The sequence below is a fragment of the Danio aesculapii genome, chromosome 6, assembly GCF_903798145.1.
Source record: "Danio aesculapii chromosome 6, fDanAes4.1, whole genome shotgun sequence".
Classification (NCBI taxonomy): domain Eukaryota; kingdom Metazoa; phylum Chordata; class Actinopteri; order Cypriniformes; family Danionidae; genus Danio; species Danio aesculapii.
Genome location: NC_079440.1, coordinates 43,082,804 through 43,110,658, shown reverse-complemented (window position 1 = coordinate 43,110,658; position 27,855 = coordinate 43,082,804). Strand labels below are relative to the sequence as shown.

General features: G+C 37.8%; 2 protein-coding genes across 3 annotated transcripts; one reads left to right on the top strand and one right to left on the bottom strand.

Moving 5' to 3' along the window:
* Nucleotides 1-948: 948 nt before the first annotated feature.
* LOC130230925 (PPARGC1 and ESRR induced regulator, muscle 1) lies at nucleotides 949-10,292 on the top strand. Its single transcript, XM_056460248.1, is given in 5 exon segments — nucleotides 949-1,037; nucleotides 3,242-3,897; nucleotides 3,899-5,741; nucleotides 7,657-7,773; nucleotides 7,904-10,292. Coding segments are annotated over 4 exon segments (2,655 nt in total). The 5' UTR covers nucleotides 949-1,037; nucleotides 3,242-3,270; the 3' UTR covers nucleotides 7,972-10,292.
* On the bottom strand, nucleotides 7,820-27,855 carry rereb (arginine-glutamic acid dipeptide (RE) repeats b). 2 transcript variants are annotated; one of them, XM_056460244.1, is made up of 17 exons: nucleotides 27,458-27,855; nucleotides 26,606-26,654; nucleotides 24,809-24,933; nucleotides 24,568-24,667; nucleotides 24,192-24,290; nucleotides 22,729-22,809; nucleotides 22,495-22,648; nucleotides 22,240-22,332; nucleotides 20,724-20,920; nucleotides 20,470-20,646; nucleotides 20,264-20,374; nucleotides 17,298-18,463; nucleotides 16,854-17,088; nucleotides 15,939-16,629; nucleotides 15,756-15,851; nucleotides 13,654-13,831; nucleotides 7,820-11,736 (listed from the first exon to the last, which is right to left on the bottom strand). In XM_056460244.1, exons 1-17 carry the CDS (start codon nucleotides 27,481-27,483, stop codon nucleotides 11,703-11,705), a joined length of 3,612 nt encoding a protein of 1,203 aa, XP_056316219.1. In that variant the 5' UTR covers nucleotides 27,484-27,855; the 3' UTR covers nucleotides 7,820-11,702. The 2 variants fall into 2 exon arrangements, with proteins under 2 accessions (XP_056316219.1, XP_056316218.1); XM_056460243.1 differs by having other exon boundaries at nucleotides 15,711-15,851; nucleotides 27,458-27,854.

Genomic DNA, 27,855 nt, shown 5'->3' with positions numbered 1-27,855 from the left:
TGAAGGCAAAAGTGGGTCCAACCTGGTACCAGAAAAGTGTTCCTAATAAAGTGGCCAGTGAGTGTATTTTATAAATATTTCATGTAATTTTATCCAAGTTTCAATGAAAAATATGACTTTTTTTGCCATTTTTTGCAGAATTGTATTTAAAATTATAATTGTAAATGAGCAATTTTCCAACTAATATTGATTCTTAAAGAAATAGTTCACCCAAAAATGACAATACTGTCGTTATTTACTCACCCTTGACTCTTTCCAGACAATTTTGAGTTTTTAATTCTGTTAAATGCAAAATAAGATATTTTGAAGAATGTTGGAAACATGAAAAAACAAATAATATGAATGCCAATGGTTACAAGTTTCCTTCATTCTTCAGTATATCTTCTTTTGAACTTTCTCTTGAAGCATTCTGAAGTTAACATTGGTATTTTGTAATCTAAAAGCAGAATATAAACACTAAATGACAGCTCATTCTTACAATTTAATTGTGGCTGGTGTTTTTTCTCGTTCTTATCTTGTATTTTTCTGACGATATTTATTAACGTCTGTGAAATTTTCGTCACAAGCCCTTGTTAATTTTCTACCCTGATTTACAGTAACACTCGAGGACACACCATTTGCCTTTTATTACTATAGATAAGCGCAAATCCTAGAAACTTGTTTTCACAACATCACTTCCTTTAAACCATAAAAGCCACGAATTTTCCTCCCAGCACATTGTTCAGCAAGTTAACCCTTCATTGATTGGCAGCATACACAACAACAGATACACAACATCTCCCCAGAGAAACCCTATTTATAAACGTGAAACGGGATGACCCTCTGAGAATGCAGGACGCACGCACACTTCCATGTGATCAGACACACTGCTCTATTAATAACAGAAGCTGGATGCAGGGCCCCTCAAACACACACACACACACACACACACACACACACACACACACACACACAAGGGCACTGGGGTTTTTGAAGGTGTGCAATGCCAGTGTCGGATCAATGCTGAAGTGTTTCGAAAGCATAAATAACGACGAAAGGTAGGGAAAAGGCTGCAGAGTTTGCAAAGGTTGAAATGTGGATATTTCTAAGAGGAGGGTTTTGTGTTTGGAAATATTTTCTATTTTGCTTTCTACTGTACCAAATTCAACCAATTAGCCATTCATAATTTAAAAAAAGTCATGCACAAGAGTTTAGCACACTAATAAAGTGTTAAACTGTCTATTAATACTAATAAAAATAATTCTTCTTGGCTTTTGCACAACAGTTATGATGCTCCTGGGAAATAATACTTTCTTTAAATGAGGAAGAATTTAAAAATGAGAATTTACTGTTTGCAAAATGCATCTCCACGTGTGTTTGTAAGAAAACGCCCCATGAGCTAGAAAAGATAAGATTTATTATTGTTGAAGGTTGTAAACCGTGATCTTCATTCTCTGGATTACCAGACATGTCTACAGTAGGTCATTTGTGAGGAATTGGACTATAGAAAATATTTGAATAAGGCAGGTCACCTAAACACCATGCTGGTGTGTTTTTTGGGAGTCTTGCGGTGCTGCTTCCTCTCATTGTCTTGTTTTAATCTACAAATCATCATGCACTGAGCTTTTGTGACTGCTCTGAGCACAGTTTAACCAGGAACTTTACAGGGTTTTGAAGACAAGTTTTATGGTGTTTTGTAATAATTATATTTGTTACTTGGAGACAAACGGATGTTTAGTATACTTTGCCGAAATGAAGCAACAAGGAAGATTCTGTATTTTTATAACACTTTTTTTTGTGTTATAAATGTGCTGTTTTTGGTTTTTTAGTTTTTTGTAAACTAACTTTTTATTTCACAGTTTATTTATATTTCATTAGCCCTCCTGTGAAATTTGTATTCTTTTTCAAATATTTCCCAAGTGATGTTTACACAGAAACATTTTCACATTATTTCCTATTATATCTTTCTTTTTGATAAAGCATTATTACTTTAATTTGGCTGGAATAAAAAAAAAGTGAAAACCGCTTGGGTTAATATTTGTAGCCCCTTTAAGAAATTTTATTCAATTGGCTACAGAACAAACCACCATTGTCCTAGGACTTGCCATATTAACCAAACTTGACTAGTTAACATACTTAAGCCTTTAAATCGCACATTAAGCTGCATTTTTGTATTTTGCAAAACACCCAGTTAAATATGATGTACTGTCATCATGGCAAAGACAAAATAAACAATTTATTAAAATTAGTTCTTAGAACTATTATATTTAAAAATGTGTTGAAAAAAGGTAGACTTCAGCTGTAGGGTAGTTTTATTAAAAACAGTTTTTGTCAGTTAATTAATATTAAGATATCTTTCAAATGAGTTTCACAAATTTAACTTTGTAACAAATAAATGACCACAACCATGAAATAAATCTTTTATTGTTTGTATTTGTAAGTCATGTAAACTTTAACACAACAACCAGATGTTAAATAGCATACAACTTTCTGTGAAACAGTATGTACAGTTGTACAGTTTTTTCTGCCTTAAAAAGTCATTGTTCCTTTTTGTTAGAAATTTTTAAATGTTTAAATTATTTTATAAAATTTTTATTCTGCTATAAATGATCCACAATAATTGAACGCAATTTACACATTTTAGAGTAAGGATGAGAGGATTTTATTCTAATTATCTCTATAAAAAAACACATGACAAAGATTTCCTAGAAAGTCTTTATTGATTAGCTATAGACTCTATAACTCAAATTTTAGAGTCCTGATAAATAAAGTACTGATAAATTTATAAATTATTCAGCAAAGATGTATTTATGTGATTAAAAGACTAAAACATTTATAGTTACAAGTAAGTTTAATATTCAAAAAGAATACCGCAACTTTGAAAATCTGTATTTAAGCAAATAAACATGATGGAACCTTGGGTAATTAATCAAAGTGAAGAGACTAAACAAAGTTTTTCAAAACCGCAGAGCTTCCTTAAATCGACGACAGAAAGAGCTTAGATCTCTGCTTTTCTTCTTTGTAGAGTTCTCAGTTTTCAAAGTTGTGGTATTCTTTTTTAAAATATGCTGTAGGATGTGTTTTTCCACCAATAACTGATTGTATAGTCAACATTTGAAGTAAATCGGAACCTTTTATCAAAGTTGACCTAAAACTATTAAACAACATCTGTTCTTGTTTTAGAACAATTTGGATTTTTTTTTTTACTACTTCAAATGTTGACTACTGTATACTAATTATTATTAATAATATTTTTTTTCAGATGTAATAAACATTTTGTGCTCACTTGCAATGGATGACTTAGACCACAGTGTGCTGATAGCGGAGCAGGACTGGGACTGCTTCTGTACCGAGAGTGAGGAATGTTCTGTTGAGCAAGCCAAACTTGCAGCCTTAGATGAGTCCGGCTTTAGTGACAGCGACGATGACATAACCTCCACCCAGGTGTCAACTCTTCCCCTCACAATCAGCCCCGACCAGCTCTCCGAAAAAGATGAAAGTCTTAATCATCAAATAGGAGATTACAAAATCAAGCATTCATCTGAGAATCTGGAAAATTCTATTCCTGAAACAGAACCACGGGATGCTGAGCAGATGAGAAATGCTTGTGTACATGAACAAGAGTTTCAAAACAAAGCTAGTGAAGACAGCACTCTGACTGAGAAGTTAAGAGAAAATGATGAGAATCAAGAAAATGGCAAGGAAAAATCAAGCTATGACACCACAGAGAAAGTTTCTGAAATGTCCACAGCTAATTTAAATCATGGAAACCGTACAGATGGTATAGAAAGGCAAACTGAGGTGACGGAGAGTTCAGCAGCCACCATAAAAGAGAAGGAACGCTGGTTTGTCACTGTAAATGACAGCCCAGTCCGTCTGAGAGTAAAGAGTTCGGATTCACTTCAAAAAAAAAGAAGAAAAAAAAAAACGTTGTAAAAACTCAAGGCAAAACATCAGAGTTATGGAGGATGACTCTTCCTTAAATAACAAAACAGAGGCAGATAGAGAAATTATTGAGAGGCAAACAACACAGGACACATTCGAACAAGAAAATTATTCTTCTGACCCACCCAATATTCATAATGTCCAAATCCAAGATTTTTCATCCACTGGATTATCTGAAGATGAAGAAGAAAAAGCAAGCTGTGCTCTTGATTTAAAAAAGGAAAACCTGACAGAAATTCCAAAAGCTAAATTAGAAAGAAATCCTGCCGACTCCCCAAATTCACATTTAACTCCCAAACAGCTGCCACAAATGATATTTAAAGATCTCAGTGGCTCTTTGCCACAGCATGAGGATCATGAAAACACAGCACGCGATAAACTTGACGAATCCATAGAAGATAATAACTTTGAATGTCAACATACAGATGATAATCTAAACTACTTTAATAATGACACAGGAACAGAAAATCCCAGATTTATTCTGGGGATAGCTCCATCTTTAGACTCTGAACAAGAAAAAGCAGAACAGCAAGAGCCCTTGGGACTTTTATCCTATAATGGAAAAGAATCCTCTCAAGAGACGCAATCTATTAACACCCCAGGTCCAACTCCACCCATATTTGCCATTTCTTCCTTTTGGGATGAAATGGAGAAACTGACAATAAATGATATTTTGCAACTTAGAATAGCCAACAGCAGGTCCCTGCCAACAGAAGACATCGTTCCAGAAGAAAGCAGCCATGTAGACGTCATCAACGCTCATCTTTTAGAGAGGGATGAGGTGGAATCCAAAAATGAGAGTTTAGAAGATGGCCTGGTAGACGACATGGCAGATTCAGACTACTTCACACATCTGGATGACTCTAAACCTGACAGATCCAGCTGCGAATTTTCCACTTTCTCCGATTTTGATGAGGAGTTGATACAACTTCTTCATGCGAGTGCAAACCCTAGCCCTGATCTCCTTGAAAGCAAAGAACAAATGTTTCTTGAGTCTATGTGTGCCGTGGATTTGAAAGAAACTTTGCCAAGTGAATCAGATAAGATAGTGAAGATGTTTCCGGAAAGTAATCCTGTAGTATATAGTATGTACTCAGAGACAGAGATGCAGGACTTATTTCTAACAACTAAAGAAGACAACAACGTGAATACTTTACTACTGGACCAATGTAGCGTGAGAAGATCAACGCCTTCACCAGTTTTATCGGTTTCTGATATTCTAGATGATCAGTGTCTGCTGTCTTTCTTTGAAATGGCAAACAATGACACTGAAGTGGAAAAATACCAGACTTGGACCCCAAGTAGAAAGTCTTTGCTTTGTCTTTCACAAAATGTATCATTGGCTGAGACTTATGATGACTTCTTCTCAGAATTTGAGGTTGGCAATATTCTCTTTCCTTCATTGCAAGGTTCAAGAAAAAGTGAGAAATCAATGGTTCCTATCTATTCCTCTTCTCGCCCAGTTGTAAGAGACCTAGAACTTCCAGAATTAGATGAGGTGATACACGAAAATGCTCCTATCAGAGTTACGAACCCTTCTGAAACATCAAACATGTGCTTTATCACTAGCCAGAGAAGTACCTGGAGAAACCTTTCTCTGAGGCATACCAAACTTCTAATGGGAAAGACCTGGTGCAGGATGGCGACCTCTTGGAGTTTTCCCAACACAGTCAACATTGTCTGCAATTATGGAACAAAAACAATATTAAGTTCCTCTATAACTCAGTCAAGTCATCCAGTTCTTCTTCTAGAAAACCAGGCCCTCAGACAGACGACAGAACATCAGACACAAATTGGGGAAACTGTAGCAAATGCAGGTACATTTTTAAAGGCATGTTTGAAGATTAAATTGACTGATGGGTTAGTTCACCCCAAAATAACATTTTCTCATTCTCTTGTTGTTCTGAAACCACTCAAAGTCTATTTATCTTAACTCTAAAACATTCGAAAAGAGACCCCAAAATGTATGCATATGAATTAAGAGGTTTATTCCAAGTCTTCTCATAAACACAATCGTTTACTAAGACAAACACATTTGATTTTGGCTTTTACATTTTAAACATATAAAACAGAAGCTTAGCTATACCCAACTGATGCATACAAACTCAGCAGACCCACAACATCATAAGACGTTAATATTAGGTTAGATTTAGGTCGCCAGCGTCTTAGGACGATGTTATTTTGACATCCAATAAAAACATGAAATGACGTTGATATTTGGTTGATTTTAGGTTGTGCTGGAAAGTGACCAAAATCCAACGTCAAGCCAAGATCTTAAACGAATTGACATCAAATACTGACATTTATTTGTCAGGTATGGCAACTAAAATCCCACGTCTGATAGACAGACCCACTCCATACTGATAAAAGGTCCAGAATTCGTCCCATACATGAGCTCATTTGTCTTATTTTCATTTGTCTATTCCATCATAAATTAACCCATAACCCATCAAAGAAGGTTTCCATTGAATGCAAACAACTATTTTTCATGAGTAAAACTCCAGCTGTGCAAGAAAACACAATATGACGAAAGTGAAGTCATCTTGCACTACAAGTAGCCCAACTTTTATGCTGAATCTTGGACCTTAAGATAAAAATCTACAAGCTCTACATTATTAATATTATTATGTTAATTTTTTTTTATTATTCAAATGCCCAAATTATGACTGAGGAAAGTTGAATGTGATGGCTAGTTTCTTATTTATTTATTTTTCCATTTAAAACTTTAAGTCCTTTTTTTCTAATGATATATGATGTAATACATTTGTATTTTTTCATATTTTTTAATTCTATATATTAAGCAAAGGTTTTTGGTACCTCAAAATGTGTAGTTATGACAATCTGACAAGCTAATCTAGCTGAAAATAGTTCTTAAAATATCATCAAAAGTGCATTATTTAAACCTCAATTCAATAGTAAATGAGGCGAATAACTGCAAAAGGTCCACTTTTTGAGAAAAAAGAACCAACCTTTTTACCAGGCTGGCTACGGGACTGTAGATGTCATATTGGTAATTAGAGATTTTTTTGTTGTTTTTTGGGTTGCATTGGAAAGTAACCAAATTGCACTGTGTGTCTGATTGACGTTGGCCTATTGTTGGGTTCTGACGTCAACCTGATTTTCATTTCCAAACAAAATGTAACATCCCTCAACATCCTGTGCCTGCTTTATAAATTTCATTGGTTCTCCCACATCAAACAAGCATCGCTGAGCTTCTTCATCTTTATTTTTGTTTTACAATGTAGAGAAAAGACAATACAGGCCATAACAATACTTGATTGTTGAGCATTTCAGCATATCAGGCTGGCAGGAGATTAGTGTTGAATGCTGGTTCTACAACAGTTTAATTAATTAATTAATTCACTTCAGTTAAGTGTAAATGCCACTGCAGAATGATGATCCACTGAGCTTCTATGACTGAATGTGTAAACACTGTTCACTAAACATCAAATGCTGTGAGAAACTTTGTTAATTTGTTCACAATAAAGCAAACAAACCGCTTCAGGAGACTTTGATTAAACCTGATATGCATGGATTTTGGAAGTTGTGAATAGACATTAATGGAGGTACACAAATCACTCAGAGATTTGGTTAAGGAGATGTATTTTGAAGGTAAATAAATAAGTTATGCATTTATAATGACATAATGAAAGGGGGAGTTTTCATTTTGGGCTGAACTAACCCTTGATATTTAAAAAGGCCTAGTCTAATGCTGTCAAATTCTGTTTACAGACAGAGATCGCTTCCTCTTTTCCTTAAAGCAGGCAGACATGTGCCTTGTTTGCATTGCATTTGCATCTTGGGTACTGAAGTCAAGCAACCCACAATCTACAGACATGTGGAAAACAGGTAATATCATAGTGTATTTCTGCAATGAGACACAATGAGCAGTCTGTTCCATATTAAATTAGGCAATTTATTCAGATAATATGAGCACACAAAATTAACATGATCCTATTTTCCCTCTGTTGTTTCTCAGCTCTTCTGGCAAACGTGAGCGCAATCTCTGCCATCCAGTACTTGCGGCGATACGTAAAAGAAGGATGAACTATAAAAATCTAGTATTAGAGCTTTCTCACAAGGGGGCCAGTGTACAGGAGAGGGTTAATTTTGCACAAATTCACACCAAACACTTTAGTAAATACACATATTAGGTTGTATTCCATGTTTCCTAACAGTCTAATATTTTCATGTAATATATTCATGTTACAAAATAGGTGTTCGATCAATAAATAACTTATCAAAGGACAATTTCGTTAAAGTAAAGCATACAAAGCAAAGGAGGAAACATTAGTTTAGTTTTTTCCCATACAAACACTTGTTCAGTTAGAAGACATATATTGCTTTAGATATGTTGATATGGACCAGAAGTGACCACTGGTAAGTTTCGCGTCAGTTATATTCAGGACTCAAGCTGTGCTATACATATTTATATAATTCACAATTAAACTATTTTGCAGTGTACATATAAAAAACATTTTTACCGCTCAAGATGTATCTATTAAATGCAAAAGGAAAGGGAAAAAATCATGCGGCCAAAGCTTTTTAAAAAAAAAAATCCATATTGTTTTTGGATGAAGAAACAGATTTGAGTACATTTGTAAAGAATATACATTTGCACATAAAATGTTGTTGGAAGTTACAGTGCATCTGGGAAGTATTCAAAGCGCTTCACTTTTTTCACATTTTTAATGTAACAGCCTTATTCCAAAATGAATTAAATTCATTGATTTCCTCAAAATTCTACACACAATACCACATAATGACAATGTGAAAAAAAGATTTTTTGAAATTGTTGCAAATTTATTACAAATAAAAAAAAACTCTAAATCACATGTACATAAGTATTCACATCCTTTGCCGTGACGCTCTAAATTGAGCTCAGGTACATTCTGTTTCCAATGATCATTCTTGAGATGTTTCAGCAGCTCACCTCACAGGAGTTCACCTGTGGTAAATTCAGTTGATTGGACATGATTTGAAAAGGTTTTGTCTATTTGAAAAGTACCTGTCTATATAAGGTCCCAGGGTTGACAGTGCATGTCAAAGCACAAACCAAGCATGAAGACAAAAGAATTGTCTGTAGACCACTGAGACAGGATTGTCTCGAGGCACAAGGCTGGGGAAAGGTTACAGAAAAATTTCTGTTGCTCTGAAAGTTCCAATGAGCACAGTGGCCTCCATCATTCTTTAGTAGAAGATGTTTGGAAGCACCAGGACTCTCCCTAGAGCTGGCCGGCCATCTAAGCTGAGTGATCAGGGGAGAAGGACCTTAGTCAGGGAGGTGATCAATAACCCGATGGTCACTCTGTCTAAGCTTCAGTGTTCTTCTGTGGAGAGAGGAGAACCTTACAGAAGGACAACCATCTGTGCAGCAATCCACCAGTCAGACCTGTATGGTAGAGTGGCCAGATGGAAGCCACTCCTTAGAAAAGGTCATAAAGCAGCCCGCCTGGAATTTGCCAAAAGGCATCTGAAACAAAACTCTCTGGTCTGATGAGACTAAAATTGAACTCTTTGGAGTGAATGCCAGGCATTACATTTGGAGAAAACCAAGCACCGCTCATCACTAGGCTAATACCATCCCTACAGTGAAGCATGGTGTTGGCAGCATCATGCTGTGGGGATGTTTTTCAGCAGCAGGAACTGGAAGACTAGTCAGGGTAGAGGGAAAAATGAATGAAGCAATGTACAGAGACATCCTGAATGAAAACCTGCCCCAGAGTGCTCTTAACCTCAGACTGGGGTTATGGTTCATCTTCCAGCAGGACAATGACCCAAAGCACGCCGCCAAAATATCAATGGAGGGAGTGGCTTCACAACAACTCTGTGAATGTCCTTGAGGGGCCCAGCCAGAGCCAAGATCTAAATCCTATTGAACATCTCTGGAGAGATCTGTAAATGGCTGTAGACCGTCGCTTCCCATCCAAGCTGATAGAGCTTGAGAGGTACTGCAAAGGGCAAAAATTCCCAAAGACAGGTGTGCCAAGCTTGTGGCATCATATTTAAAAAGACTTGAGGCTGTAATTGCTGCCAAAAGTTTATCAACAATGTATTGAGCAAAGGCTGTGAATTTGCAATAAATTTGCAACTATTTTTAAAAATCTTTTTTCACATTGTCATTATGGGGTATTGTGTGTATAATTTTGAGGAAATCAATTAATTTAATCCATTTAGGAATAAGGCTGTAACATAAAAAATGTGGAAAAAGTGAAGCGCTATCAACACTTCCCGGATGCACTGTAAGGAGGTATAAAAAAGTGCCAGAAGTATGACTGCTGCTAAGTGTCAAATGTTTCTATCACACATAAACAGAGACTGATGTCAGTGTGATAGGGGAAATCATATATATGAAACAGCCTCAAAAATATATACACTAATGAATTAAGTACTGAAAATAAAATGTACTGATCAAACAATAAAAAGAGATTTTGTGTGACATATTAATGGATCACTGATGTTGAAAATAATACAAGCTGTTTGTAATAGTCATGCATTTGTCACTGAATTGTAATTACAGTCAGACAACACTGTGCATGTGAAGACAAATATACAGAAAGACACGAATACTAAAAATGAGAATATATTCCTCATTTAAAATATTCATACGCTAGTACAAATGTTTAGTGTTAATTCGAAGATAATAATGACTTTTTGGCAGTTTTGGGAAAAAAGTGACCCATCAAAGCTCCACTATGAAAAGCATTAACAGATAACACTCATGTCCGCTTGTACGCATACAGTACAAAACAATGGCACTCCATTTCACGTTTCCTATTGTTAATTTAACAATTAATAGTAGTGCACAACAATACATGTGTATTGCAATAAACCATCAAAAACTGACTCTGTCTTGTGTTTCTATTGGATTTCATATTATTGTGAGAATGTTGTGCTCCTTCCCAACCAACCTGATTATGTAAAAGTAACAAGCCTGGTTGTTCAAATGGCTAAGTGCACAAATATGCACTTTATTGCTAATGTCCTAAACTTCTGTTCTAAGCAGAGATGACCCAGTAACTGACCTGCACACAATGTATCACAATGTATCCGGTAAACTCTGCAAACAGGTCGATCTGAACAGTCGTCTGCTGCATCGAATGATCACGGCAGTGAAGCAACTGTTCTGTAGAGCCGAACAAGGGCAAGATCAAAACTACTGTCAGCATGCTAACACTCAAGCTGCATTTGGTCTACGTTGTTAAATCAAACGGTTAAAAATGTTTTAATTACAGACAAAAATAGTGGATTTCATACTGATGAGCACTCTGAGGCATAGATGAAGAGGCTGTCAAAGAACGGGAAGGATAGCGTATGTAAAGCATGCACTTTTTGCACACAAGTCATCTGAAATTTTTGTATCCAAATCTATCATTGCAACTTTTAACAGTTAATATATTATTTTAAACATATAGTATTTACAATCTTAAAACGAGTGTTTCAGTAAACTTTGAAACTAAACTGTGATAAACTCTGGATATCGGACAGCACTTCTCAAATACTTAGTAAATCTACAGTACTGTGCTTTCAGCACAATAACCACATTACATGGGAATATCAGTTCTGACAGAAACCGTTTCTAAATAGTGTTCATGCAAGGAAAGCGAATTCAGTGAGCTCCAAAAGGCTAGTTATTTCATACAGCACAAAGGAGTCGGTCAAACGTTCATAAGTGCCAAAATGGGGATAAACCCACGCTGGGTTTTTCGGGAAACAAAAGGCCTGATACCCTGAACACAGAATTCACTCTATAATCCACAGTGGAAAATTGGTTCATTTCAGGACTGCTTGTCTCCTTCTTTCTTCAGACGGCTGTCAAAGAGACAACAAAACATCCAGTCACTTAAGTATCCAAGTAAACAGGTAATACAAGGATGACACATATGCATACAGTTTATTAGTCCCCCTTTAAACTTTATTTTCTTTTTTTTAATATTTCCCAAATTATGTTTAATAGAGCAAGCAAATTTTCACAGTATGTCTGATAATATTTTTTCTTCTGGAGAAAGTCTTATTTGTTTTATTTTGGCTAGAATAAAAGAAGTTCTTAATTTTTTAAAAAGATTTTTAGATCAAAATTATTAGCCCCTTTAAGATATATATTTTTCGATAGTCTACAGAACAAACCATCATTATACAATAACTTGCCTAATTACCTGAACCTGCCTACTTAACCAAATAACCTAGTTAAGCCTTTAAAATGTCACTTTAAGCTGTATAGAAGTGTCTTGAAAAATATCTAGTCAAACATTATTTACTGTCATCATGGCAAAGATAAAATAAATCAGTTATTAGAAATGAGTTAATAAAACTATTATGTTTAGAAATGTGTTTAAAAAAATCTTCTCTTCTTTTAACAGAAATTAGAGGGAAAAATAAACAGGGGGCTAATAATTCAGACCAACTGTATATTGATTGATTTCAATTAATTTCCCCTATTATTGATTATGCTGATATTATTTATAACAGTGCATTTGACATGAATTTAAAACCTTTAAATACTGTCTTCAACTCTCTATGTACTGTAGTTTTTTTTTAAGATGTCCGTATAGAACCCATCATTGCATATTATACGGACCTCTTGGTTGCTTCAACCTAAGTTCCGTAGACAATATCATTGGTATTTGTTTCTTTTTATTTTAGTTTCCCTTCTTATTTAAAGCAGTTTTTAGTTCTATTGACCTCTTCATATTCTCTTCGACATATGCAACAGAATTACCTTTTTGTTACAAGAATTACAACAGAAAGTGCCCGTAGTTTCATTCAAGCTCATTTTGACTGGAATAATCTTCCTTCTTCTTTTAGATCAATTAAGACATTTAGTCTTTTCAGCACTAATTTATCTTCTTTGTTGGAAACAACTTGTAAATGTCCTTAATACTGGTTCCAATTTAAATGCTTATTATTTATTTATTTATCAAATTGTTTGTACTTTTGATTATGTTTTTGCCCTTGCTCCGGTTTCCCCACAAGAAATTCTCTATTGGTGAATTGGGTGAGCCAAATTGGCCGTTGTGTGTGTGTGTGAATGTGAGAGTGTATGGATGTTTTGCAGTGATGGGTTGCAGCTGGAAGGGCATTTGCAGCGTAAAACATATGCTGGATAAGTTGGCGGTTCATTCCACTGTGGTGACCCCAGATTAATAAAGGGACTAAGCTGAAAAGAAAATTAATGAATGAATGCTTGCTTAGACTTTAGACTGTGGGAATTTTTTCAGGTGAAGTGTGTTGCTTGTTTGTTTTGTTTGTAATGTACTCTGTTTGATTTGTGTACTTCTTAGGGAAGAAGTAAATGAGTTGGTTCCCCCTCGAAAATGAGATGGTTCATCTCATGAGATGATTCAGACAAATATTATGAAACAGCTTATAATGGTGCAAAGTTATACAAAATTCATCAGAAAGTGGCAACAACTGATGGTTAAACATATATACAGTTGAAGTCAGAATTATTAGTCCCCTTGAATTATTAGCCCCCCTATTTATTTATTTCCCTGTTTTCTGTTTAACGTAGAACAGATTTTTTCAACACATTTCTAAACATAATAGTTTTAATAACTCATTTCTAATAGAAGTTGCATTAAATTACGTTATTTTGTTTAGTTGTCTATTCAGCATAGATGAGCTCTACAAGAGTTTGAAGAAGATTCTCTGAAATAAAATAAAGAGCCCCCCCAAAGCAGATTGATTACACATGCAATCTAATGCTGTATGTTAAGAAGTGTAGTTCACCTGTAGTAGTCCTCTTGGCTGGGGAGAGGAGCGCTGTGTAAGTGTGCATGTCCGTGTAGCCACTGCTGCTCCAGTGCCAGCCTCTGCAGCTCGGCCGACTGTGCCTGCATCGCTTGCAACTGATGCGCAGCTGACATCGGAGCCAGTGGGCCTGGTAACTCTCTGGGGAATGGTGCTCCTGTGAAAGAAACTTTACTCCAGTTACTCTTCTTTCAAATAGGTGTGAACAAACAGCTGAGATTTCCTTTCATGGAACTGTTACAGATGCTGGATGATATTGTGAGAAAACAGAACAATAGGTTGACTGAAGGTGTAACGTTATATTTATCTATTTGATGTCTTTGAGTAATGAAAACAATGAAAGTAAAATAAAAGCTAACCTTTTTCGGCACAGTTTATGAATTAGAATATATTTTTTCAACACACATTCACAAATGTGTTTTCTTGCCTTCTATGTCTAATTTAGTAATGTATTGCCACTATGCTCGCAATCAAGAAAACGTTACTGATCCTACTGTTAGTGATGCAATAATACTCTAAACAAAAATGGTGTCGGCAATTTTTTTCACATTCAATAACCAATATTTTGGGCTCTATTTTAACGCTCTAGGCACAAAGTGTAAAGCACATGGTGCAAAAGCATTAAGGACGTGTCCGAATCCACTTTTGCTATTTTAAAGACGTAAAAATACGATCTGTGCCCCGGCGCATGGTCTAACAGCGTTGTGCTTATTCTTTTAATGAGTTATGGGTGTGTTTTGAGAACAACATGCATTAAACCAATCAGAGTCTCCTCTCCCATTCCCTTTAAAAGTCAGTTGCGTCACACCATGGCTAATTCGCTATTTACATGCCGAACTTTGTAAGTGGAAAAACTGAACGCTTCACTAATGAGAAAACAGTTAAACAGATCATCTGCAGTGCGAGGATAAAGAATGAGCCTCCTCCATTCAGCCTCTTTACTTTCTCTTTACTTCACTTTTACTCTTTACTTTACTCCTTTCTTTTCATGAATAAGGAAACAGTGTTGTACCTACTCCACTGAAGACATCCATTACCCTACATATTTCATTTAGTTTGTTAAGCGCAAAGATTTGTTTCAAAATATCTTTGAATTCAGTTCTAATTTTGAGTTAAATCCAAACACACGAGCATTTTGGATATATGAGTTATATCCAAACACACGTCCTATTCTTATGCCCCTTTATGGTGATGCATACATCTCCAAAACTTGACAGGTGGACAAATCTAAACTTGTTTTTATTAAAACAGATATAGATATGCAGATAATAAATAATACTGCTAATAATAATAACATTATTATACAAATGCAAATTGTCATGAGTAAACTGAAAAAAGCCCCCTGAGATGAAGAAGGCATGGAGGTAGTGGTTTTTATATTTATGTAGAAAATTATATTTTTTTGTAATATTTTAATCCTTTAATTTTTTTCATATGTAAAAGATATTTGTATATTTCTGTGTATTAAGCAATGTGTAAGCGTTTGGACCTGCATAGGAGCATAACTAACGCGCCCTGTGCTGGACTTTAGGCCAACTTTTAGTTGGTCAATAGTCCGGTCTATTTCAGTTTTTCAAAATAGCAACTCGCCAACAATTTGCCTTAACAAACCTCCTATATAGACCAGCACACCCATGAGTCCATAAAGTGGTGCAAATGGATTTGCTTTTTAAACAACATGTTGCAAAAAACTGAAAATTACTGTTGCACTAGTCTGATAATAGCAACAAATCACACCAAACACATCTTCTGCCTCACTGCGCCGGGTAAATGATTGGGCCCTCTGTGTTTGTATTAATATTAAGATTAAGATGCATTAAACAGATCAAAAGTGACAAAAATATATAACACTACAGTGAATACTGGGAGGGAAAAAAATATTAATACCAATATATGCTGAGAAAAAGGACCAGAGAGCACTACACTGTCTCACTCTAGCCTGGCTATATGGGTTAACTTTGCTACTTTGTGACTTAGTAAACTTTGAACATTCTTTAACATGAAAGGCTGAAATGGGAGTCTATTTGGTGACTCACCAAACAGAGGGTGGCGGAGCATTTCATGCTCATGTGGTAACTCACTGAGTAGGGGGTTAGTGATGGCACCGGGAGGGTAAGGGAAACGTGCCAGTGGAGGGCCAGCAGCCAATGGGTCCACTAGGGGATGAGGCCCTTGGCCTGAAAGACAAATGAGCCAAAATTTTCATTTACTTAAAAAAATGTAATCTAGATAATTGCATTTGCTTATGTAATTAAAGTTCTCACCTTGGTTGAGAGGGTCCTGTTGGTGCAGATGAAGATGGGAGTGTATGTGTGAGTGCTGGTGGTGGTGCGGTGTAACATTGAGCATCTGAAGCCGTGCAACAGGGTCACCAGCAGCAACAGAGGCCATCCTTTCAGCATGGAGCCTTTCAGCCGTCAAACGCTCAGCATAGCTGATTTCTGGTCGAGGTGGAGCTGCTACATTGCGCTCCATGGCTGGGTGGAACTGGGCGAAATGGTGAGGGCCAGCCACATGAGGCAGAGGCAGGGCACCATGCCGAGCAAAGTGCTCCATAGGATTTGCTGATGGATGAAGTGGGTTCTCCAGCTCTGGCGGCTTCACCTCAAATCCGGGCTTCATTCTTTCTCTGATCTCTCGCTCTCGGAGCTCACGAAGTTCCCGCTCTCTGAGGGCTGGGTCTGCTGCGTAGAGCCCAGGCATGTGATAAGCTAGCAGGTGCTCACCTGGGCCCAAGGGCATGAAGAAGGGATGGTTGCGGTTGGTGGGTGACATGACATGTGGCCGGGCGTACTCGCTGAGCGTGCGCAGGGCTGGAGTGTCAGGACCAAGATAAGGAGGAACAGCAGCTACAGTGGTGGGCGGAGGTGGTTCAAATGATGGACGACCTTGCTGCACGTGGGCAGCAAGAATGTGCTCACTTATGCGGCCATCGTGGGATGAGCTTGAAGCACGCTGTGTGGATAAAAGGGGTAAAATTTAATCTATACAAGAAAGGGCCCCAATACACTTCAATGTAGTTGAAGTATTAGATTACTTCACATTACAGTTAAGGAGAAATTGTAAAGAAACTGTCATCAAAACTATTTCCCAATATCACGAGGTAAAAGAGCCGGTTTCCTTTTAAGCAAACTATCCTTTCTTCTCTTTTTTTATAAAATATGTTAAAGTAAACTTACAGAGGCTTTATCAGAGTCTCTCTCTCGCTCTCGCTCCCGCTCTCTTTCTCTCTCCCGCTCTCGCTCTCTTTCCCTTTCTCTCTCCCGTCCTTGTCGAGCGCTGAGCTCTGCTTCTCTCCTGGAGCGTTCAGCAGCTTCCTCTCGTTTTTTAGCCAGTTTTGAGGAGGCCAAGGGGGTGAAGTACAGGTCTGTGCGAGAGCAGGAGTTGTAGCCTCGGTTGAGGTGTTTGATGAATCTGCAATTGATAAGCAAAATCAAATTCTAATCAGCACAGTACTAATTACTGTAATAAATCCTGCATCATAGTGAATTAGCATAGCATTTTAAAAGTTTTCAAATGGTTATGCAAAAAAAGAATTGATAAGTTCAATAATAACAAACTTGAATTGAAGACATTTAGGTTTTAGAACAAAAACTCAAACATGATCAATGTGATCTCCATACCTTGCTGACTGACTTGCGTGACTGGGAATGTCCACAACTGTCGGTGCGGGAGAGGGACTCCTGCGAGGAGGAGGCGGACTATCACACTCCTCTTCCTCATCAACTGGCTCCTCTTTAATAATAGCTTGGCCAACAGGAGTATTTGCTGAGGAGGATGTGGAGGGCTGATGGGCCGGGACAGAGATTGGAGAAGTGTAAAGAGGGTATGAAGCAGTAGACTCAGGAGCAGGGCGATTCGGGGGGAGTGGTGGGTGAGAACTAGCTGCGGCCGGAGGGGGCGCACTGCTGTGACTTTTAACCTGCTGGCTCTGTGCCTGAGTTAGGACTGAAGGCGGAGCGGGGTTATTTTGTGGAATTACATGCAGTGGAGGAGGCTGGGAGGAAGGCAAATGCTGTGAGGGCAGGGAAGCTAGTGGCTTCAGAGCGGGAGGTGGTGGTAAATTAGGGTGGATCTGTAGGAAATGGGGTGGAGGTGCAGAAAGGTGAGGTGGCTGTTTGTGAGAAGGTGGAATTGGAGTGGTCGGAGGGGGCTTGATTTGGGATGTTGCTGTAGCAGGAAGAGGAGGAAGAGGACTCTCTCTTTGAAGGTGCAGTGGTCTGGAAGTGTATCCTGGCGGCTGATTTGCCCCGGATGAAGGATTTTGCAGCTGACCTGAATTGTGCTGATAATGGGCTGGCACAGGGAATGACTGCCCCTGTCCTGGACACTGCACCTGTTGAGATGAGGAGTTTGAGTAAGAGACGGGAGCATCGGGGGCCCTGGGGCCACTTCTGAAAGGGGTTGGAGAGGGAACGTCCTGGGTTGTCTCTATAGATGGTGCCTTCGATGTAACACTAGTTGCAGGCACTCCAGGGGAAGGTGCGGATGAGAATGTAGGCAGAGTCGGCTGAGGAGATGGTGGAGATTCAGATGGGGTGTGTGTTGTGGGGGCTGCAGCAGGCTGCTGGGGCTGGGGCTGGGTTTGTGTAGTTGGGCCTGATGCAGGCGGTGGTGCTGGAGAGTCTGAGTCACTTTCATTGGCTTGCAGGGGACTAGCTAGGCTCGGGGAGGAGCTGCGGTTGTCCTGATCAATGTCTTTAGTGTCACTGCTGCCATCCTCGTTGGCACTGCGGCTGTCAGAGCTTTCGCCTTCACCCTCACCTTCTGATGGAGAATCAGGACCCTCCTAGGTTAGAGAAACATTGGACAAAATGCAGACATTATGGCATTATATTACATTTGAATAACTCTGGTGGATAATCATTCATTCATTCATTCATTCATTTTCTTTTCGGCTTAGTCCCTTTATTAATCTGGGGTCGCCACAGCAGAATGAACCGCCAAATTATCCAGCATTTGTTTTATGCAGCGGATGCCCTTCGAGCTGCAACCCATCACTGGGAAACACACTTATTCACACACACATACACTACGGACAATTTAGCCTACCCAATTCACCTGTACCGCATGTCTTTGGACTGTGGGGGAAACCGGAGCACCTGGAGGAAACCCACGCGCCCACGCGAACGCGACCTTCCTGCTGTGAGGCGACAGCACTACCTACTGCACCACTGTGTCGCCCATCATTTATTCATTCATTCATTCAATTTCTTTTCAGCTTAGTCCCTTTATTAATCAGGGGTTGCCACAGCAGAATGAACCATCAACTTATCCAGCATATGTTTTAAGCAGCTGATGCTCTTCCAGCTGCAACCCATCACTGGGAAACACCCATTGACTCACACATACACTACTGCCAATTTAATTCACCTATAGCGAATGTCTTTGGACGTGGGGGAAACCCACGCTAACACGGGGAGAACATGCAAACTTCACACAGAACTGCCAACTGACCCAGCTGAGGCTCGAACCAGCGACCTTCTTGCTTTGAGGCAACAGCGCTACCCACTGCGCCACCGTGTCGCCCCATGGTGGATATTAAAATTCCAAATAAATTTGTTAATAAAATAGTCAAATTCTAGAAATATCAGAGTTTGGCATAAAGTTTATACTGTATATACACCATGGGTAAAAACAGTAAATGTTTAATACAGCTTTACAGATTTTTCCTGTTGATTATAATCTGTCCCATCTATTGAATATCATTAACTTTTAACATGATTTATAAAGACACCCGCCAAAATATAATTTAGAGTAAAGAAAGTTTAAATACCAAAAAATCTTTTCAGGCATATTTAGAACAGGAATCAGTTGATTCAGATTTAATAATCTCTCATTTTACTGTCTAACAATACTTCCTAAGTACCTCTTCATAAACATGACTGTTTTAAGGCTTTTCCAGTACTTCAATTTTACAAGTCAATTTTAATTTTAATTTCAGGCACTTTAAGCACCTTGTGTGAACAATCCAAAAGAAAAAAAATGCTAGTGGATGATAGTCAAAGTAGTGATAGTATATTGTAAATCTAGACTCAAAACTCCCAAAATCTAAAACTCTCTGATACATTCATTCAATAATTTTCTTTCAGCTTAGTATTTTTTTAGTATTTATCAGGGGGTCACCAGAGCGGAATGAACCACCAACTATTCCAGCATATGTTTTACACAGCGGATGCCCTTACAGCCACAACCTGGTACTGGGATACACCCATACATGCTCACAGTCATACACTACGGCCTCCAATCCACCTATATTGCATGTTTTTGAGCTGCAGGGGAAACCGGAGCACCAAGAGGAAACCCATGCAAACACAGGGGAAACATGCAAACTCCACATATAAATGCGCACTCGAACCAGCGACCTTCTACTGAAATCATTCAGTATTATGCTGTGAGCAGCAGCACTAACCACTGAGGCACCATGCCACCTCTCTAGTATATTATTTTCCATCCTGGTGTGACATTCTTTTCCTTACAAGGCTCAATTTCCACACCAGTAAGCCTGATTGCTTAGTAAAGTTTTAAACGCTTAGTTTCAATCTCTTTAGCCACAAGATCGAAATAAAAAATGTACAAGTCTTTTTACCTGATTCTTTGGTCGTTTCATGTTTTTCCTCTCAGGTTCGTCAGCATCTGGAGCAGCTGACTCTCTCTGTCTTTTCACACCCTTTACTACAGATGCCTCTACTTTCATCTTCTGCAAAAAAAAAATCAGAAAATAGAAAGGATCAGTACACAGTTTTGCACTCTATACAAACTATAAACTGAGATTTTTTTTTTTAAATCACAGACCTTGTTGGTCTTGCCAGCAACTCCATTCTTGATATCCGAGCTGGACGCCCTGGTTGTCATTGTAGTGGAACTGGCTCTAGAGGACTGACCATTAGGCCGCACATCCTCAGAGGGCGGAGAAATGCCCCTCTCGGGACTTCCGGTCGGCCTGTTGCGCCCGCTTCGAAGAGATGCCATCTATAGAAACGTATGAAGACTAAATTAAGCATGCGATTGTTTATACATCCCTGCACTAATATGCAGATTAGACTCACATGTGGGGGCACGCGGCTGCGGCGGGTCTTCATGCCATGCCTGCTTTCCTCTTCCTCTTCTTTGACGGGTTTGAAGAGATAGGGTGGGTCTGCTGGTTTGGGAACAGGTGGCAGACGCCGATGTTTGCTGAAGTGAGAGTGACAGCTAGAGCACAGCAAGACATTATCTCTTCCTCCATGATGCCAGTCTTTGGAGTCTGTGTGAATCACAATGAAAATGATTATTAGGAAGTATATACCCAGGGTTATCTAAACTTTTTCGTATGACGGGCCAGAACCCAAATATCATTGAGAGCCGTGGGCCGAGGATAAGTATACCAAACTATTTTACATTAAAGTTTTACATAATTTATTAAAATTTCTAAATAAATAAAAAACATTACTTTAAATCGTATTAACTAATGCTGTATAACTTTTTAAATGATAACTTGTTGCAATAAAAACATAAACAGTCACATTTATAAGAGTGGAGTTTAATGCTGAACACACTAGTCAAGCAGAATCTGCCTTTGCCTTGAATTGCTGACTAAAGTCTTCCCATTGTCGGGTGACAGTATGTACGTTTAAATAAAATCTAATTAATTTACACAATTTAATTGAAATATTACATTTCAGTTAGCTTTTAACAATAAAAAAAATAAAGGGTTACATTAAATTTGAATTGACAATCTCGAAAGAATTCCCATCATTCTCCCTCTCTTCTCAGATGGGATGGTGGGCCAAATCAATGGGCCAACTTTGGCCCGGAGGTCCTAGTTTGGGCATCTCTGATATATACGATTGAATGTTTAAGTCAAAGATGTTAATTCAAAAGTCTGCAAAATGTCTTAATGTTTATGAAAAAAGCTTCTAATGCTCACCAAGGCTGCATTTACTTTATCAAAACAAAAAAGGCAATACTGGTTTATAATAACAGTTTAAAATAACTGTTAAAATAACGTTACTCCATTTAAATGGGATTACTCCAATCTCTGTGTCAAATGAACCTTCAGAAATCATTCAGTATACTGATTACTTTTGCTCTTAAAAACATTTGTAATCATGTTAAAAACACTTCTGCAGCTTATTTTTGTGGAAACTACAACTCTTTGATCAATATAATCTTTCTTAAGATCTACTGTCAGCGAGTCTTTATATTTTCATCACTTAATGCATCCTTAATGCATTAATTTATATTTTTAAGTGATCTGACTGACTCCAAACTTTTGTACAGTAGTTCAATTCTGCATTAAAAAAAATCAATATGATAAAAATGTAGGGCAGTAAGTAGAATCATATCCATTGGGAATAGGTTGGATTTTGAAAAAAATGGGACAAACATTTCCAAACATATATTATAGAGATTAGGGTCAATTTTGATCTCATGTAGACTTAAAGAAATGCAAACTTATAAGGTTGAATCCAATGTAGGATTATTATTCAAGTACAGTGCAGTGTGATGTTTATGGACATGATGAACAAATTATGAAGTGCAGTATTCTCAAAGCACACCACTGGAGTATGGTGAAAAACTTACTAGTGGATAGACAGTGACTGCAAGCTTGACGTTTGCCACCCTGCTCACTATCCTCACTGTCCAGATCATCTTCACTGGCCGAACTGAGCTCCACTATAGACAGAAAAATATCATTTAAAAACATTACTTCTGAAGTTACATCCCTTAAATTAAAGCTGTATTACATTTGTTATTATGTTTATACAGTTACATCATGTCAGTCATGTTTATGCAATAAATGAGCAGGCATATGGTGCATACTAGTGTCACTCTTACTGGAAGAAGTGCGAGATGTTGCATTGGCTGCAGCTGTTGCATTGCGAGTTTTCACTTTGCGAGACACTGGCTGTCTTCTTTGCTGACGGTGAGGTCGTGCCGCCACAGCTTCTGGAGTTTTCTTCCAGTAGTAGTAAAATGTGATCAGCTCACCCTAAGAGGACGAACTCAAAATGATGAGACTAAAATTTAACACATATTTGTAAATAGATTTGACATGGCAGTTTTCCATACCGTTTTCTTACTAGGCAGTAGATCCTTACGAATCTTGAAGAAGTTTTTGCCGTACTGTCTGAGTCCTTTGATAAACCGTTTCTGTAATTGAATGTTGAAAAACAGAGAATTCTTAACTAATTCTTTCAGAAAATATACTTAACTCCAGAATTACTTCACAAATTTAAACCAAACATTCCTGATTAATGCATAAATGAGCAATATCACACGAGTAGCAGTGCAATATAGCTGTATATCGGCACTAGTGGGAGGCGTGCGTTGGCACAAGGCCGCAACACCAGTGATGATATACAGTCATATCGCACTGCTACTTGTGTGCTATTGCGTTTATACAACAGTTTGACGGAATAATCATGTTTATAAAAAAATCAAACATGGAGAGTCTAAAAACCTTTTTGTATGAGGAACTACTTTCTTCCGCCATTCATTCACATCTGCAGCTGACGTCAGAACAGTAGAAACTTACTAATTCACCAACATCATTTTAAAGCTGGTGTTTGAATGATTCTCTAGCGTAATGTCTAAAATGATGAAAAAACAGGTGATTTTGCTGACATTTTAAGATTATAAGGCTGAACAGCATGAAATACCATCAGTCTACAGAGATTTTACAGTATTTCTCTCTTGCAATCGAGATATCACAATAATTAACCCCGAAAAAGCCAACTCAACGCAATAACTACCAGATTACTGGTGTATTTGTGATAAGGAAAAACGCTAAACACATGCAGCCATTTCTTCTTTCTTTTTGTTTACAGAACTAGTTTGCAGTAATGCAGCAGACTCATTAGAAACAAACAAATGGCCAACCAAAAAGGAACTCAGGATTATACAAAGATTGGCCAACACAAAATACATACATTCGATATGCGAGTCCCATCTCAAACTCTATACGCTACAATTACTATGATATAAATACAGCACTGCAACATAAAAAAAAGAGAGAGATCAACTTTTATAATGTTTTGATCAGCTTTAGTTTGAAAATACACCGATCTTTTCTCCTCTAAGGGCTTATTATGCTGTCTCTGTCGCCATCTTATGGATGGACAATGTCAATCGTCTTTGCTCTGCTCCATGACAGGCTAATGGCCGCCGATGCACTGTATCTCCAAAATTATAAACATTTAAAATCGCCACTATCCTTATAAATTGTCTATGGAAGTGTCATTTGGTTGAACGTTTTTGGCATTTCTGTGTGGAGTTTGCATGTTCTCCCCATGTTTGTATATACTGTATAATTATTATTTTCTTTATTATTATTATTATTAGTATGTATGATTTTGATTTCTGTAGTACACGTTAAAAGCTCCTAAAATCAATAAAGACAGTGTTTAAAAAAATCTTTCAGAAAATGTATAGTATCACATTTCTACATTTCACTACTTATATTAACCAGATTGTAGGGGTAAATAATGTCATGACAGAAGATTAAAAAACCCCAGATAGAATCACTTTCTCACCACTTCATCTTCAGACCAGCATTTCTCAATAAGCTTTGGAACAGGTTTCTTCACCAGGCACTGCAGTGCTTTGGCTGCGTCGTATTGGCTTTCATGAAGCTATGTGCAAAAACAAAAAAGGAACGTTACATTAGCTGAGGTAATAAGTCATTTATAATCTGCGAATCATAAATCATCCTTCATAGATAATTTTAAAGAACTTACTGTATGTTGTCATTGCCTTCAGTTACAAAGGATCATAAATTGCAATCTTTACTTAAATGATGCGTACAATCTTAGCTTGAAATACTAAAGCCAGTGGAATTAATAATTCAGTTGATTTAATCGTTTAAATTATTGAACGCATATAGCACAAAGACAAATATATCAAACTGACCGTATTTAAAGCATTCAAAGTGGTATCATCTCGTGAAGCTGCTAGACAACCATCTTCTGTTGAACCTCCATCACACATCCCTGCAAAAGCCGCCATGCTCCTGTTGTTTAACAAAGAAAAAAAATTCACATTGAATCATACACCATCCACGGACACTTCAGTTTCACTTTTAGATATAGTGATTATTAAGATAAATGTAAAATGGTGAACAGGAACTGGCATCCGGCCAAGCAGACATTACCTGGCAGCCCGCAGATACATGAGAAGGTCACAGTCATTGACCCCAGGTGCCCAAACCAGATCCTCATTTTCTGTGACCGACTCTGTACTGTGAGCAGGAGGCGGCTGTAATTCTGGGAGCTTGGCCTGCATACAGTACATTAGAGCATGGCAATATAACATTTATAAATAACATTTTAATTAAAGGTACAGTTCACACAAAAAAAACAAAAAAATGAAAATCTGCTATTAATTTAATCACTCTCAGGTATTTTTTTCCTTCAGAAAAACATGGTTTGAATAGCTCTATTTGGCAGTTTTCTGGGGAGTCTTACAGTAATTAGGTACAAAAAGGATTAATCACTATGCAAAAAAATGCTTTTCTTCCTTTGCTTTGTCCTGTTTCTAGTCCAAATATCTAAATATTCTTAGATCAAGTAAAAACATTGTTTTGTTTTCACCATTTCAACAAAACAAGCAAAATTATCTGCCAATGTGGTAAGTAAAGTAATCTGGATTTTGCTTTGAAATGTAGATATTTGGACTAGAAACAAGACAAAAATTGTAAGTAAGAAAAGCTTTTTTGTTGTTGCATAAATCACATTAATTCTGCATGAATAATTAAATTAAATAAATGTCAAACATCATCATTTTTGTGCTTAAATGTTCTAAACTCTCTTGAAATGCTCAGTAACAGGCCTTAAAAACACATGCAAACTCTACAAATCACATGTGTTCGGTGGCTCCTGGTCAACTATGTTTCACACTCAACATTGCATATCTTGTAATGTGACTTTTGCAGATGCGCACATTGCAATATTGATGCTGAAGTGATATATTGTGCAGCCCTAGTAGAACATGTTACAAAAACGTAACCGAAACTATTGTGAAGAATGTCCAGTTTCTTGTACAGACTGATCGTTTCACTTCTTAAGACCTCAGAGTATCATCAGGAGCCACAGGTATTAACTTTGTTTTGCTTGTATATGTTTGTTTGTTTGTTTTGACTGTGCCGGTAGTTGTTGAAATGAATTTTATGAATCATTAAACACTTTAGTTTCAGCAAAATATAAAAATAAAAACTTCTTTAATGTCCTACTAAAGAAAAAAGTCCCCTAAATCTTGGATTTGACCAGCCGGTTCAAATGTTATCACTCGATTGAATGGGTGTTAGTGGCTATCAGTTGATAGATATGGGCTAGTAGGCGCCTTCTGTGGATACTGGTAGGCCCAGAAGGCTGTTATCATCCATCCACATGGTTAATCAGCTATAGATCAAATACAGCTGCGGGCGGAAGTTAGCGAGAATTATTTATATTATTTATTAAACTTCCTATTAATTGTATTTTATTAACATCTACCCCTACCCCAACCCTAAACCCAACCGTCACAGTAATGTACACACAGATTTGGATCTGGAGTCTTCTCTATTAGTATAGCTGATTAACCATGTGAATAGATGAAAACAGCCTTCTGAGCCTACCAGTAGGCGCAGAAAGCCCCTACTGGCCTATATATATCATCTGATAACCACTGATAACGCCCATTCAATCGAATGATAACATTCTAAGCAGGTGACAATTAGTAAATGATGAATAATATTTGTGTAAACGATTCTTTTTAAACAAATGCACTCAGTAAAGAAACTTAGTTTACATTTATTTTCTATGATTTGTCACATTTGTAGCATTGGGGTTGGATTTTAAGTGTAGATAGGTTTGTTTACAAATCGCTGACAGTTCTGAACCTGAGATACTTTTTTACTTAATAACACACTGCATGCCATATATGTACAGATTACAGATTGTAATCATATTACCTGATGACTTGGTCCCACTCGAATCTCTCCTTGTGTGCTATTCAGCTGCCTAAATAACATAATACCCGTTATTAGTTCAGAAGAACTTACAGTCAGTTGCTACCCCACATGTAAATAAAAATAATAACAATATGCAAACTCAATTTAGAAATGTAACATTTTACTACATTTAACAGAACAAATACTAAGTGTAAAAACTTCGTATCAGGTGAGTGTGTAATGTCTTTCCACCCTTTTAAATCGCATCCTTCCAGTGTTAATCATAAATCGTGATTTGCCAATCAGCACTCGCGGTGATCAATCCAAATCCCGCCTACACAGCAAAATCGCCCAATCAACGCCCGGCTGCTCCGTTCCCTCCAAAGGTTATATAAACGGGGGCTTGGACGTCCAGTTCATGTATTTACACATAAATCATTACTCTAAGTGCGTGCACAATCCATTACAGTGGAAATCTAAATCAGTACTTATGATATGTGATATGCACAAACACCACTCACTGTCCAGCCAAATTTTCCGCGAAAGAAGATAGCGAATCTATCAAAACAATCTGCCGAACAAATATTTACAGAACAGACGGAACCAAACTAATTCGCAATTGAACGTGCATTACACATACTTAACATTCAGCTCCAAACATCTGCCCCATTTTATCTCGACGACGGGCTCTTATAGCTGGCCTTAGCGTGTGTGTGTGTCTGTGTGTGTGTATGTGTGTGTGTGGCCGAGCGAGACGAGCTGTCAAGTTCAAAACCATCTCGGTTTGCACTAGAATGCAAAAGTATCCGCGGCGTCTCCAAAAGCACAAGCGCGAGCAAAAGCGTAAACGCGCAATAAGAGAAAGCAACAAACCTTCGCGGACTGAACAAGTCGTCCATGGCAGAGGCTGTTTCGCTAGTGTTTACAGTTTGTTTGCGGCGGCGGCTCCAAACTATGGTTTCCTCTATTTCATACTACTCAAAATGGAGGCTGCGCGGAGTATTTTTTCCTGAGCGCAGGCGATGACCTCAGTGTTCACGCACAGCCTACTGAGATCCCCTTCAACAAGCATAACTGAGCATGTGCCGCTGCAGCCAGCGCTAATGGGATCATCTCCGTGTCCGCTGTCTATGGAGATCAGCTTCAGGGAGATGTGTTTGGCCGTCCTCCCGAGTCAATATTCACACAAGAACATGGACGTCTCGGCGCATTTCACCAGCCCAGTCTTGATGGTGGCATTCCTCTGCATGTTTGATTCGTTTTTTTATTTT

What these genes read in the sequence shown, in the direction of transcription:
- rereb (XM_056460243.1), bottom strand. Translation starts at nt 27,483, where the DNA reads ATGGACGACTTGTTCAGTCCGCGAAG. An exon ending in CAGTCACTGTCTATCCACTA is followed by an intron (nt 20,921 to 22,239) that starts GTAAGTTTTTCA and finishes TGATTCACACAG; the next exon opens with ACTCCAAAGACTGGCATCAT. An exon ending in GCAGCCGCGTGCCCCCACAT is followed by an intron (nt 20,647 to 20,723) that starts GTGAGTCTAATC and finishes ACGTTTCTATAG; the next exon opens with ATGGCATCTCTTCGAAGCGG.